General features: G+C 32.6%; 1 protein-coding gene across 2 annotated transcripts; it reads right to left on the bottom strand.

Annotated features, from left to right (window-relative positions):
- Positions 1–715: 715 nt before the first annotated feature.
- On the bottom strand, positions 716–7,614 carry LOC111995402 (TMV resistance protein N). Of its 2 annotated transcripts, XR_010631830.1 has the most exons (6): positions 6,959–7,614; positions 5,017–6,118; positions 4,604–4,912; positions 3,436–4,518; positions 2,586–3,343; positions 716–1,422 (listed from the first exon to the last, which is right to left on the bottom strand). XR_010631830.1 is itself a non-coding variant. In XM_065780757.1 (5 exons), the coding sequence occupies exons 1-5, from the start codon at positions 7,435–7,437 to the stop codon at positions 2,642–2,644; spliced, it is 3,675 nt and encodes a 1,224-aa protein (XP_065636829.1). In that variant the 5' UTR covers positions 7,438–7,614; the 3' UTR covers positions 2,236–2,641. The 2 variants fall into 2 exon arrangements, 1 of the variants encoding a protein (XP_065636829.1); XM_065780757.1 differs by lacking the exon at positions 716–1,422 and having other exon boundaries at positions 2,236–3,343.
- Positions 7,615–13,384: the final 5,770 nt, after the last annotated feature.

Genomic DNA, 13,384 nt, shown 5'->3' on the forward strand with positions numbered 1-13,384 from the left:
CTCTCTCTCTAAATTTTTTGGTGGATTTTTTTATTTTTCTTGCATCTCTACTTCAGGTTGATAATTTTTTATATTCTTTAAAACTCTATTTTGGGTTAATGCGATTTAGTTTTGTTTTTTAAATTGTTGTTGTTGTTCTTTTTATTTTTTATTCTCTTGATTGTTAAATGTTATCTTATTACGTTCTAAAGAATTAAATATAGCATATAAAAATATAATATTATTCTATTACATAGCATGATTTGGATAATTTGGTATTTATTCTGTTACATAGCATGATTTTTTATAGTGCTCAATTTAGATGTTAAACTATGAGACTTTACTAATTTCTGTTTATTTTTTAATTTTTGTGGTGGACAAAGTACTCTTAATAATTGTATTAGAAGTACTCTATAATGCCATTTATTTAAAGAAAAGCAAAGGTTAGCCAAACGAAAATAATCGGATAGGTAACAAATTTTAACTTTTGCAATTTTATTTTAATTATTATTATTTTATAACAATGCATGTATAGAAATTTAATTCTTAGATTTTGCTAATAATTGTTTATTTGATAATATGTTTTGGGTGGCCAAAATTATAATTTCTACAAAGAAAATAACCTTAATAGATTATCAAAAACAAAATTTTATCCTAATATTAGTTCAATTAATCATTGTTAAGTTTTATTAATTTTTTTTAGTTTACCTTTTTTTTGGTGTTTTGGATTGTTTCTATATTATATTTATGATTGTTCCTATAATAAATAAAAATATAATTACGAAATACATTACTCATTATTAGATTAGTTTAAATTGTAAATTTTTTTTAATAAAACCACCATAAAAATAATTATCACGCGCAACGCGTGGGTTCTCGACTAGTTATAAAATAAAAGAGGGCACACGATTCTTAATTGTTTGCGTTACTCTACTGTCTCTACATATCAGCATGTTAGAAATTACAAGACTAATCCACACTTCTGCACTGTCGAGCTTGGCCAATTTCTAGCAGTTGAATGAACCCTCAATAAAGATGATTCTGATCAGCTATAACAAGATTACAGATCTTTAATTGATAGCAGATAATCCATCAACTACAAATATTTTACAGAAAGAAATTAATAATACACAACGAGAGCAATAAAAGTGCAGATTATTGCAAATTCCTTCTTTTCATTTGATTTTACAACACTAAGATTGCATGCTCCTATTGCATTCTCCAATGGAAATTTGTACTAAATACTATATATATATATATATGTATAGAGAGAGAGAGAGAGAGAGAGAGAGAGAGCAACGAGAGTGCGGATTTTACCCTCCAACATAATTGAACAAAAATATTGAGCACACAATCAGTTCGACCTCTCTTCTTGTCTGCTCAGTGCAAAAAATTGTCTTCGCCAACAACGTTCAAAACGTCTACACACTCAGCATGGGGCAACTAGGAGAAATAAGAAACACAAATTACTGAACTGAAATAGCCCTTGTCACAGATTAACAAGAGGAACAAATGCAAGCATATGCCAATGAATTTAAAAAGAAAAAAAATAAATATGAAGCTACAAACAAACAAAATCCTTTAGAGGGAAAAAGATGGTGCTTGCAAAAAAATCAATATTATAGTTCTAAAGAAAGGAATCAATATTATAGCTTTACTCTTTAAAACAACCAAGCTAACTTGTCAGACATGCACACACATCAGGAGTTCTAGACAAAATTTCGTCCTTAAATAAATTGTTCCAATGAAAAGACAGAATAATGACATTTTTTGTAAGTTTCTTATATATAAATATTGGGACCCAGAAAAACAAGTCAGGACTCAGATGGAACCTAATTCAACTGTTTCAGGTCTAATTCCATGGCAAACTCAGCACAAAATCCATAGGTTTCTAATCAACCAAACAATGGGTGGTGTGTGGTCAAAATTTTATAAAAATAAAATAAAGGAGAAAAAGAAGGGTCCTTTATGTTTTAAAATAGTTGTCCTACTTTGAAATGATATAAAAAGTTTAAATCTCTAAACATAAGCGACCAAGTTGCATTAGTTCTATTTTACTCAACAAGAAAAGTTGGCAAATAATGTGATCACCTTCGTTGAGATTTAACTTCACTTGCAAACCCCCAAAGCCCCCACCTAGTGGTATAAAATTAATTAAAAGAAGCAAAAGGAATACTCTCTTGAGACTAATTTCGAAACAGGGCCCAAATTTTTTTCTTTCCATTTGATTTTACGACAGTGGAGTGGCATGCATCTATTGCATTCTCATGTGGAAAGTTGTTAGTAAATACTATAAAAAAGAGAGCAACAAGAGTGTCGAATTTAATACCACAAATGAACAAAAATGACTACCATACAATCAGTTGCAGAAGTTTTCTCATCAGCTAGCAATGTGACAGTTTTTCCTTTCCAACAAAGTCCAATAACTTCTTCGTAGCCAGTATGAGGCAACTAATAATTACTTAAACTCATATGGTGTTGTAACAGATTAAAAAGAAAAAGAAATGTAAGCATATGCTAATGAATCTAAAAATTAATAAATAAATGAATAAATATACAACTACAAACAAACAAGATCCGTACAGGAGAGAAAGATGGTGACTTACAAAAAATCAAAGACAGAAGGTTTATCAGCCTTGAAGAGTTATCAATGCTACCATTGTCACCGGGATTCCTCTTCATCACAATTAGTGTTACCTTGTCCTTGTGTGCATAAATTCCCAATCCAATTTTCAATTAGATTAGGGTGTTGTATCCACTTTGGGTGTGGTTTGTCTACTTCATCAAAGGTACCTTCTCCTCTAGGTCCCGCCCCGTCCCCATTTGAGTCATCATGATTTCGCTTAATTTCGGTATCTTTTGCTGAATTGTCTAAATCATCCTCATAAGGAGTGATGCTGCACTTGCTGCTCCAAGCCATAGTTTGTTTGAGATCTTCAATGTCTTGCTTGTATACTAAACGGGCCCCGCATTTCATCACCTCTAAGCCTGGACCGAAGGTTTCAAATTTAACAATAATTTGACTTGATCCATTAGCATCGATTTCACTCAATTCCTTTTCCCATTTCCCTTTGAAAGGAAAATATTTTATCCAAAGGTGATGTGAATCAATCTTACCAAATTCTTCGGAAAAACCAATGTTTAAGTTTTCTGAAATTTTAGTTCCGATGACATCACAGTAAAAATAAATGCGATGGTACTGAGGTGAACGATGCTGGCGGAGTACAAAAACTGCACACATAGCCATTCCCATAAAGTTTGAAGGCCCTTGCAGATTCAATGATGTCCCCTCGCTTTGATGGCTAAACCATTTCGGAATTTCACTTCCAGGAATAAGAAAATGAAATTGCCATGAGTATGATCCCTGAAACATATAAATCAAGATGTTTAGAACTGAGAGAGAGAGAGAGAGAGAGAGAGACAGAGAGACAGAGAGAGAGAGAGACAGAGAGAGACCTGAAATCGAATGTGATGACTTAGCATTGTTAAGAACATGTCACCGTAACCTTGATTGTCGATCAATTTGACACAGTTAAGAAGATGGAGACTAGGGAGAAAATTATCTTCTTGTCTTATTGGTAACGTTTCCAGTGAGGTACAGCCTTGTGCATCAATCCATGTAATATTTAATGGGAGCTCAGGCAATAGTCGAAGATCAGTGCAACCACTCAAATAAAGATAGCCCAATTTAGATAGTCTAATGATATCTTTAGGGAGGCAAACAACATTATTTCCCCTTAGATTTAATTTTTTTAAAGAGGATAAACAGCCAATAGCATTAGGGATTGCCCAAATATTGCAATAACTTAGATCTAGATCTGTCAAGGAACATAAGCCTGATAAAGACCACTCTAACATGCCCAAGGGATCCGGACTTCTTCTTTGCAATAAAGGAAAATTGAGGAGTTTATTCGATGGCTTAGATGATAGAAAACCACATCCACGGAGAGAGAGTACTTTGAGATTTTTTAAGAGAACCATGGATGAAGGTAGTCCTCTTATAGCTGTTCCACTTAGATCTAGCACCTCTAGACCTTTAATATTTCCTAAGTTCTCTGGTAATTTGTCAAGTCTTGAGCAGCCAGATAAAATGAGAGTTTTTAGAGACAACAAACTACAAATGGCTTTAGGAAGACTTGAAAGATTTTTGCAATGTCTTAGATCCAAATTTATAAGGCTAGTTGAATGTTCCACTAAAAATGATAAATCTTTTATAGCAGTCTCACTCAAACAAAGTACTGACAAATGTGACATATTTTCCACAATCTCTGGAAACTTCTTTAATCTTGAACAACCCCCAAGATTGAAAGTTTCAAGAGCTTCAAAGCTGATCTTGTAAGGAAGGCTTTCGAGACATTTGCAACCATTTAGATCCAATCGAATAAGTCGTTTGAGATCCCCAAGAGATGCATGAATCTTATATAGTCTTGTACAAGATTTAAGAATTAATTGCTTAAGATTTAAGACTCCACTAAGATCTGGGATCTCAATTAAGTTTTGAGAGCCACTCAAGTCAATAAGTTTTAACTCGTTTAAAATCTGTGATAAACCAATAAATAATTAGATAAACTCTAGCCTTAATGAAAATGAAGGAAATACACATTTGTATAAGTGAACATCTTACCATAATTCCTTTCCATAGTTGTTTGATGCCACTGCAATGCATTCTCAGTTCAACAAGTTTGTTTGGTTGGAAACTAGTCGGCATGGATTTTAAAGGATATCCATGCCAATCTATTGTGCATAACTCATTAGAAAGATAATTGAGGCCTTGTGGAAGTTGGATTGGACCTCTAATGAGGTCTTGCGGAGGTTGCACAATGCCAATTTTAAGCAATCTCAATTTTTTCATCTTTAAGAAGGCTTTAGCACTTAAGTGTTCTTCTATTTCAATAGGCGTGTTTAGCATTATGCCTTCGACCACCTCTGTTCCCTAATAATGAAGAATAACAAAATTAGAGTAATTGGCAAATCTTTAGAAGAACTTGTAAGAATATATATGGTTTTGTAAGTTTAGGTATAGACTAGTCAACTTACAGTATTATTCTTTAATACATAAAGCACGTCTTTATAAAGCCACAACCTACTACGTCCACCAGGCTCTTTAGGGGATTCTTGACGAACAATTTCTTGACCCATTTCTTGTAGCAAATCATGCATCCATATGGTTCCCTCTTCATTAATGGTTATGAGAGATTTGTCTATAAGAACACTGATATTGTATTCTGGATAGTAACCAAAACTTGTTATTATATCTCTTATGCAATCTTTGTTCTTTCCTTTGAAAAAACATGCAATATCCAAAAATAAGTCTCTCTGCGTATTCATTAGCCCATCATAACTTATTTTAAGAATATCTAAAATTTTTCTATCTGGCTCTACTTTTAGTTTATCACGAGCACTTTTCCATTCATCTATTTCTTTATCAAATAACAAAGAACCTAAAACTTTAAGAGCCAAAGGAAGACCATTAGCATAATTTACAAAGTCCTTAGACAAATCCACATAATTTTCTTCAGGATGGAGTTTCTTGAAAGCACTCCAACTAAAAAGTTCCAAAGCGTCATCGTCATTCAACCCATTGACTGTATATATAAAATTCATGCCACGTCTTCTCAATACATGGCTATCTCTGCTTGTTACAATGATTCTACTCCCTGGACCAAACCAATCATGGTTCCCTACTAATGCTTCTAGTTGTTCTTCTCCATCCACATCATCAAGAACAATAAGAACCTTTATATTACGTAGTCTATTTCCTATAACATTGATTCCCTCCAAAAAGTTCCATATCTTTATTTGACTTTCCATAAGGATCTTGGAAAGAAGTTGTTTTTGTAAAGAAACTAGACCTTGATTTCTAGTCTCTTCTCTTACATTATCAATAAAGCTGCTAGCTTCAAAGTTATTAGATATTCTTTTGAAAATTTCTTGTGCAAGAGTTGTTTTGCCCATTCCACCCATCCCACAGATCCCTACAAAGCGTACGCCACCCAATCCTTCATCCAAATATAAATCCAACACTTCTTTCACACAAGAGTCTATTCCAACAAGGTCCTTGGAAACAATATTTGAGAATTTACAATTCAATTCGCTAAATATCTTCTTAAGTATTTGTTGGATATCTAATGATTCGTGGCTGCAAAGAAGATAGCATAAAAATTATTTTGATGAGATAGAGCTAACAACGTTAAGGAGACAAAACATTCAGAATAAACACAATCTTAGCTTCATTCAGTAGCAAAAGGGGAATTTGAAAGTATATAAAATAGCACTGTTATGACTATAACAGTTCAATGAGTTGGGAGTGTGCCTAATTTAATTAATTAAGTCCTTTGTTGTACGTTTCTTGGATTTCAATTTTCATACTCCTTTTCATTTTCTATCATCCACAAAATAAAATAAAATAACGAAAGAAAATTGAACCACTTACAATATACTTCTGCTTCTAGCCTATCCACGTGTCCAAGACATTACAAACAAACTTGCTCATCAAAGCAATTTTACAGCTTTAAAATGCTTACCAATTATTTATTTTTATAATGAAATTTGACCACTGCTAATTTCTACATGATTCTTGATTTCTTATAAATACTTAATAAATTCTGGGCTCTAACTTCTAACGCTACCTTGTTATGTTTATTTTAAAGAAAACGAAAAATAGATACAATCAGATTTGAATATAGTTGTGTTATTTCTAGCTTTACCATATGTCTTTGTATTTTATTTTAACACTTCAGATCTTCATTTTTTAAGGTAGTTTTTCTTCTACAAAATCTAATCTTTCAGGAGGAGGATGCAATAATTGATTTCTCATGAAGATATATTTAACACCCCCCCCCCTCTCTCTCCCCCCCCCCCCCCCCCCTTCTCTCCCCCTCTCTTTCTCTCTCTAAGAAAACAATAGCAAACAACTGGAAAAAAAAAAGGATAAAATTATTAATTTGAACAAAATTACTCTGCAAAAGACAGATGATACCTATTATTAACATGCCATCCAGAGATATTTCCTACTTCTTTCAAAGCAGCTTTCCACTCAAGCACATCCTCTGTGTTAACCTTGGGATCTTTTTGATGTTTAGCAAAGGCTTCAAGAAGAGTCCCCGTCTGGTTCCGTACATGAGAGGGATCCACATGGTAAAAGACAGGCAAAACTGTTAACCTGGTCTCCTTCATGCATTCAACAATCTTTGCTAGTTCAATCAAGCACCACCTTGAAGAAGCATAGTTTTCTGAGAGAACGATGATTACATACTTGGACCCTTCTATTGCTTTCAAGAGTTCTTGAGAAATATATTTTCCTCTCTCAAGTTTCTCATCATCCCTGAAGGTGATGATGCCTTTTTGTTTCAAAGCAGTATAAAGATGGTCTGTGAAATTTTTGCGGGTGTCAACACCGCAAAAACTAAGGAAGACATCAAATTTCCAAGAAGACGAAGAGGCTGTTGGCGTGGTCATGGTCCACCAGAGAGTGTTGCAGTTGCAGACTTGTAGAAATATATGATTAGGAACAACAAAAAGAGACTTCTAGTTTCAATTGTTGAAATTGCAGATTTAGGAAAATTGCAGGTATATTGCTAATGGGCACTATTAGACAGAGGCTCCGACCTTCACAAATAAACTATTCATTTTTTATTAGAGTAGGTGTGCAATTGGAGCTCCTCTTCTTCCAGGTACCTTCCTGGTCCAACAACTACTTAATACTTTTTTTTTTTTTTTGGAGAAGAACAACTACTTAAAGTAAACATTGGTTGTTAATGGGAACGTGCATAGATTATAAGTAAGCATGTGGCCCTATCCCCTCCAAGCTCCAGCTGCCATTTGCGAGGGATGTTATTTACACACTGGTGTGTAAGGTATGTGTGGGCCATATCGGTTGAATTTGTCAGTCTAAAACATGATTTTAATTAGATTATAAAATTGTGTTTTCAAGACACAATATCACCGTTTCAAAATCATAACTGAAATCGTGTTTTAAACCCACAATTTCCAATGCTATGTACCAATGTGTAATAGACATTAACCCTTGCAAAAATAAAAAATAAATAAAAATTGATTCTATTATGTGTCAATTTTGGTGGGGACAAAATCTACTGTTAGAAAGCTGCTGTATGATTTATCGGGACACTTTTTGTAAACCAAAATACCTTAAAGGGGCGTGGAGTAAGGAAGACTAATATATATATATGGATTTTGTTAAAAAATGCCTCAAGTACATTCATTAATAAATCATTTTAAGAAAGTTTTTATAGAAAAAGAAAATAAACAATTGACCTTTTGAAAAAAAATTTTATTTTTCATAAAAATGGTATAAAAACTTTCCTAAAATAGTTTATTAAGAAATGCCCGAATTAATGGCACCGTTAAAAGGACTCTATATACAAATACATAAAAATGGAGGGCTTAAATATCAATTGCTTCCTGCTGTGCGCCATGTAGATTTGTTGTCCTCTCTATCCCTTCTTCTTCAAAACCGTTTCAAATTACCAGCTTGTTGGTGTTCTTCAATAAAACGGTTGTCTTCACATGAATACTTCTACAGACAATGGTGATGACAATTGAGTAGATGCAGTTATGCAGCAGTGCCAATATGTGAGTTGATCTCAGTGATAATGGAGGTGGCAGCACTGTGTACAAAAGAAAAGGGGTGGTATCAGAAACTAGTCTTAAAGCATGGGTGATGGAGACAACTTATGCTAGAAATATGTCCCACAGACAACTTGAAATACCAACAAATTTGCAGCATATGCCCAAGCTATGTTTGATAATAAAAAATATATATATTATCTCGTTTGAGTTCTTTACAAGTATGTACAATTACAGTTACGATCACTACGGATTTTTCTTGCGGTGTATTAGGTATTGTTTCCTTGATTACAACAACAATAACGTCACCAATACGAGCATACCTTCAATTACTAGCCCCTATTATTTGAATACACATTAGTTGTCGAACCCCCTGTTATCCACTACATTTAAGGGTGAGTTGGCATATTTTAAATAGTATCACTATATTTCTGTTAATGTGGAGTTGTGGATCTATATATATTTGCATGATTGTTCTTGTAATCGTTGGGCTTGTTTGCTCATCTTTTATTTGTGCGTTTGGTTCTCTTTTGGTGATGGTTTTTTAATGGGCCCGACAAGATTATTATTTACATTCTGTCATTTAATAACGTTAATTTTCTTTAAATCCTGATGAAGGTTTTTTCATTTGGGCTTAGGCCATTTTTCCATGGGCCCGACAAGATTATTGTTTACATTGTCATTTAAATAGTGTTATTTTTCCTTATTTCTTGAGCAAGGATATTCCATATGGGCTCAGGCCATTTTTCTGTGGACCCGATAGGATTGTTATTTATTCAGCCGAAAAAAAGGAAGAAGATAGGATTGTTATTTACATTTTGTCATTTTAAAAAGTCATTTTTCTTTTTAACCCTATGGAGAGTTTTTCCATGTAGGTTTAGGGCAATTTTCATGGACCCGACAGGATCTTACTCTACATTCGGTCATTTAAATAACATTTCGTGACACACGCAAATGCATAGTGTAATATATATTTTTGAGAAATGTTATGTACACAACATTTTCACAATACTTTCATAATAATTTATATATGGTAGGTTGTTATGAGCTATTATTAGTGGGGAAAATAAGTAATTTTAGTTATAAGTTCAAATTAAAATCTATAACAACTAATCACTTATGATTTTTCGAAAAAATATTGTAGATCGTAGCATTTCTCGAATATTTTACTTGTGTTAAACCCAAAAAAATAAACAAACTCTTCTCGGACTTATTTTAGGGTTTTTGTGAGGGTTATGACCCATTTTGTTACATGGAAATGAGAGCCTACGTTGGGTACCTCATCCATCAAGTTTATTTTCTTAGGCCATGACCCATGTCTATTGAGCTCACCGCTCATGGACCAAGAATGTGCTGAATTAAAATGCTTGGATTTAGCCCATCTCTCTGTGTTTATTTTGCATGATTGCTAAGAAATAAACTACATGGATATTTATCACTAATGATTTCACTTCGGAACCCTGGTCCAGGTTAGCCTCAATAACCTTGTTAAATTTAAGTGTTTGGTTTCTGTATTTAAATTCAGGCTTATGCCTATATTAAATTTCCGATGCATCATATATGAGTCATGTCAAGTGTGATTTGGGGTGAGAGATCATCCAAGACAGAAGAAATCCTATTGGGTAGAGTTATCTGTGCACGTACATGGGACGTGGAAAAAGCCTAACGGTCCATATGTTCGCACTAGGTGCATGCCCGCTGTATTTAGCTTTTTTTTTTTTTTTTTTGAGCAAGCGCTGTATTTAGCTTGTATGTGTGAGTGCCTCTATCTATATCAAAACTATTTTATCTCTTTGACTTTGAGAGCAAGACCCTGCTGGTATGCCAAATGCACAACACATGCGAAATTTTGCCAAATTTTCACTGTGAAAATCAAGAAGGTAAAGCCCTGCCAGATTTTCAACATGAAAAGTTAACAGTATTTCCTGCATGCCAAAAAACATAGATAGAGACCACACAAATTTTACTCTTAAAGTTTCAGAATTTGGGAATATAAAATCCAAAAATCCTAAAACTTTAGGGGTATAATCTAAATTCTGAAAGGTTAGGGTGTAAAATTCAAACACCACCAAACTTCAAGGTGTAAAATACTAATACTCCTAAATTTTAAGGGTGCAATTTTCAATTTACACAATTTTATTTTTTATAACAAAAAATAAAAACCAAACTAAAAAAAGAAAGACAAACTTTTGGATGTGATGGTGGGGAAAGCCATGGAAGAGACAAACTGAATTAGAAAAGGACAAGAAAAAAAAAAAAAAATCAAAGATGTAGAAAGAAGATGAACCGATCAAGAATGACAGTAAAAAAGAAAAAGAAAATAAAAGAAAAGGATGAGAGGTCAGAACGAGGGAGTTACAAACTTGGAGAAGAAGATGAGGGATGGGAGGACTTTGAGAATAGGAATGGTGAGAGAGAACTAAAAAATAAGAGAGATTAAGGGTCCATTTGGTTAGGCGTTTTGAGAGCTTAAAAGAGCATTTTCAAAACTCAAAACTCAAAACTCTGTTTTGTAACCACAACTTTTTATAACTTTTTACAAATGCTAATTTTATACTCAAAATACTGTTTTCCACCCACTTATATTAACTTAACCTAAATAGGTGGTGATAAAAAATATGGGAGGGTAGATAGGAAGCTTCTAGGAAGGTGCTTCCTTTTACAATTGCCATTACATTGTTTCTCTATTTACAAAAATGCCATTACTTCAATTCATTAGTTCTTTGAAATATTTCATTTGATAATCAATTTTAAAATTTTAGTTTAACAATAATAATAAGTCCCACAAAATAATAATAATAATAATATAAATCCGATGCATTATTCTAAAATGGTATAGTGCACACTAGTAGCAAAATATTCGGTTCTAGTATCCAAAAATTTGATATGGATGCTTATTTGGATTTTTTTAAATTTTTTAAATCTTTTTAATTTTTAATTTTTTTGCTTATAATCCAAATCCTTAGCTTGAAATTTTGGGTCCATCCCTACTTGTAAGCACACAAATTGTACCAAAGTATAATTTGGCAAGCACGAGGTCAAATTTAGAGAGACTTATATGAATGTAAGAAAATTAATCAAACCTTAACCAAATAAATCGTAATCTAGTTCAATAAAAATTAATTATTTTAAAAATTAAATAAAAGTAGCAGACGATTAAATTAAGCAAAGAGATTATTAAAGGCAGTAAAAAGATGTAAACAGCTAAGAGAAAATGATTAAGGTTTTGAAGTATGCCTTGTAATTCACATCAGCATATGTTTATTATCATTGAACTTTCCCAAACTATTGCATGATTATCTAAACATCAATCTTGTCATCAGTATTCTCATTAAAATCTCTGTTTTAAAATTTAAAGTATGCTCTTATGCGCTTCCTAAATATAAAATCAAGCCATCAATTGTATCAATTGACAAATAAATCAAAAGATATATCCAATTTTAAAATCAAATCATCAATTATTTCCCCGTTGACAAACAAATCATAAGAGGTGTCTAATTTTAAGATTAAGAAATAATAAACCAAACATTCAATTGATTATGATCACACGAAATAATAAGAAAAAAATCATTGAACTCATATTCAGGATACTATATTTATCAATTGATATAAAGCAAGAACAATTAAAACTACCAATGAACAATTATTATGGAAAAAAATTAAATCTCATAACTAAATATTGGTAATTCTCAACACAATTTCATCCTCACCTTAATTAGAAATTTAGCTATTCAATTTCATTCAAATAAAATATTAAATGAATATAATAAAATAGAGAAAAATAATAATAATAGTCACTGTGATTTCATGGAAGCACAGATGCAGCCACCATTGGCTGCTCTTTCCTCTGTCCCTCTCTCTCTCTCTCTCTCTCTCTTCTTTTTCTTCCTATTAACAAACTAATCTAAAGCCTTTATATATAAGAAAAGCCACCTAACACTTCAGCCCATTGCTAAGAAATAATATTTAAATGAGATAGAAAATGGGATAGAGAATCTGTTGGAAAGTGTATTTGAAAAAGTGGATAGATAAATGTAAAAATCACTGTTCATTCTTCAAACAGTGCAAAAATTTGATGAATTTGCTGGAGATGCTCCAACACCACACAGTGGAAATCATTCTAAAAAAATCCAAATCGGTGTTGGTGTCGTTGGGTTAGGGATTTGGTGGGTCAGGCACTCAAGCATACTACGGCATTAATTTCTATTTTCTGGGTTTTTTTTTCCCCTTTTACTAACGGCTTTATTATTTTGAAAAAATAATAAAATATTATTTCTTTTATTAAATAATATAAGTGAAAAACCAAAACAATGCTGTTTGGTTGTTTTTAACTGAGGAATGCAACAGATGCTAATTTAAAGCCTTAATTGATCAATTTTGAAGTTCAAATGATTCAATTGAATAAAAGCAAATTAGAGGACTAAAATAAATTTAATGAAACTTAAAAAATAGTTTTCTCAAAAAAAAAATTATAAGGGGACAAAAATGTACAATCGTTGAAGATCCGTTGTTCGGCATTTTGTCATCAAGGCATTTTTACTTGCGTTTGGCTTACTCCTGGTGGGTGGTGAGCACAAGGTACTCAACAAAGTGCTTAACAAAATAGAGTTAATTCTCTCTTTTTAATAGAGGTAAAGATAAAGAACTTATAGGTATTCAATGAACTTTAAGTTCCATTCATACCTTTAAATTGTGATCTTTCAATCGGAAAAAGGGTCATTTGTAATTTTGTACTATAGCTTAGTGGCGATATTATAGTTTTGTATTAGAATCCGTTTGGAAGCTGATGAAAGTTTCAATTTATTTTGGTTTTTAGCTT

The sequence above is a fragment of the Quercus suber genome, unplaced genomic scaffold, assembly GCF_002906115.3.
Source record: "Quercus suber isolate HL8 unplaced genomic scaffold, Cork oak 2.0 scaffold_246, whole genome shotgun sequence".
NCBI lineage: Eukaryota > Viridiplantae > Streptophyta > Magnoliopsida > Fagales > Fagaceae > Quercus > Quercus suber.

What these genes read in the sequence shown, in the direction of transcription:
- LOC111995402 (XM_065780757.1), bottom strand. Translation starts at nt 7,437, where the DNA reads ATGACCACGCCAACAGCCTCTTCGTCTTCTTGGAAATTTGATGTCTTC. An exon ending in GGATGGCATGTTAATAATAG is followed by an intron (nt 6,119 to 6,958) that starts GTATCATCTGTC and finishes TCTTCTTTGCAG; the next exon opens with CCACGAATCATTAGATATCC. An exon ending in AACTATGGAAAGGAATTATG is followed by an intron (nt 4,519 to 4,603) that starts GTAAGATGTTCA and finishes GGTTTATCACAG; the next exon opens with ATTTTAAACGAGTTAAAACT.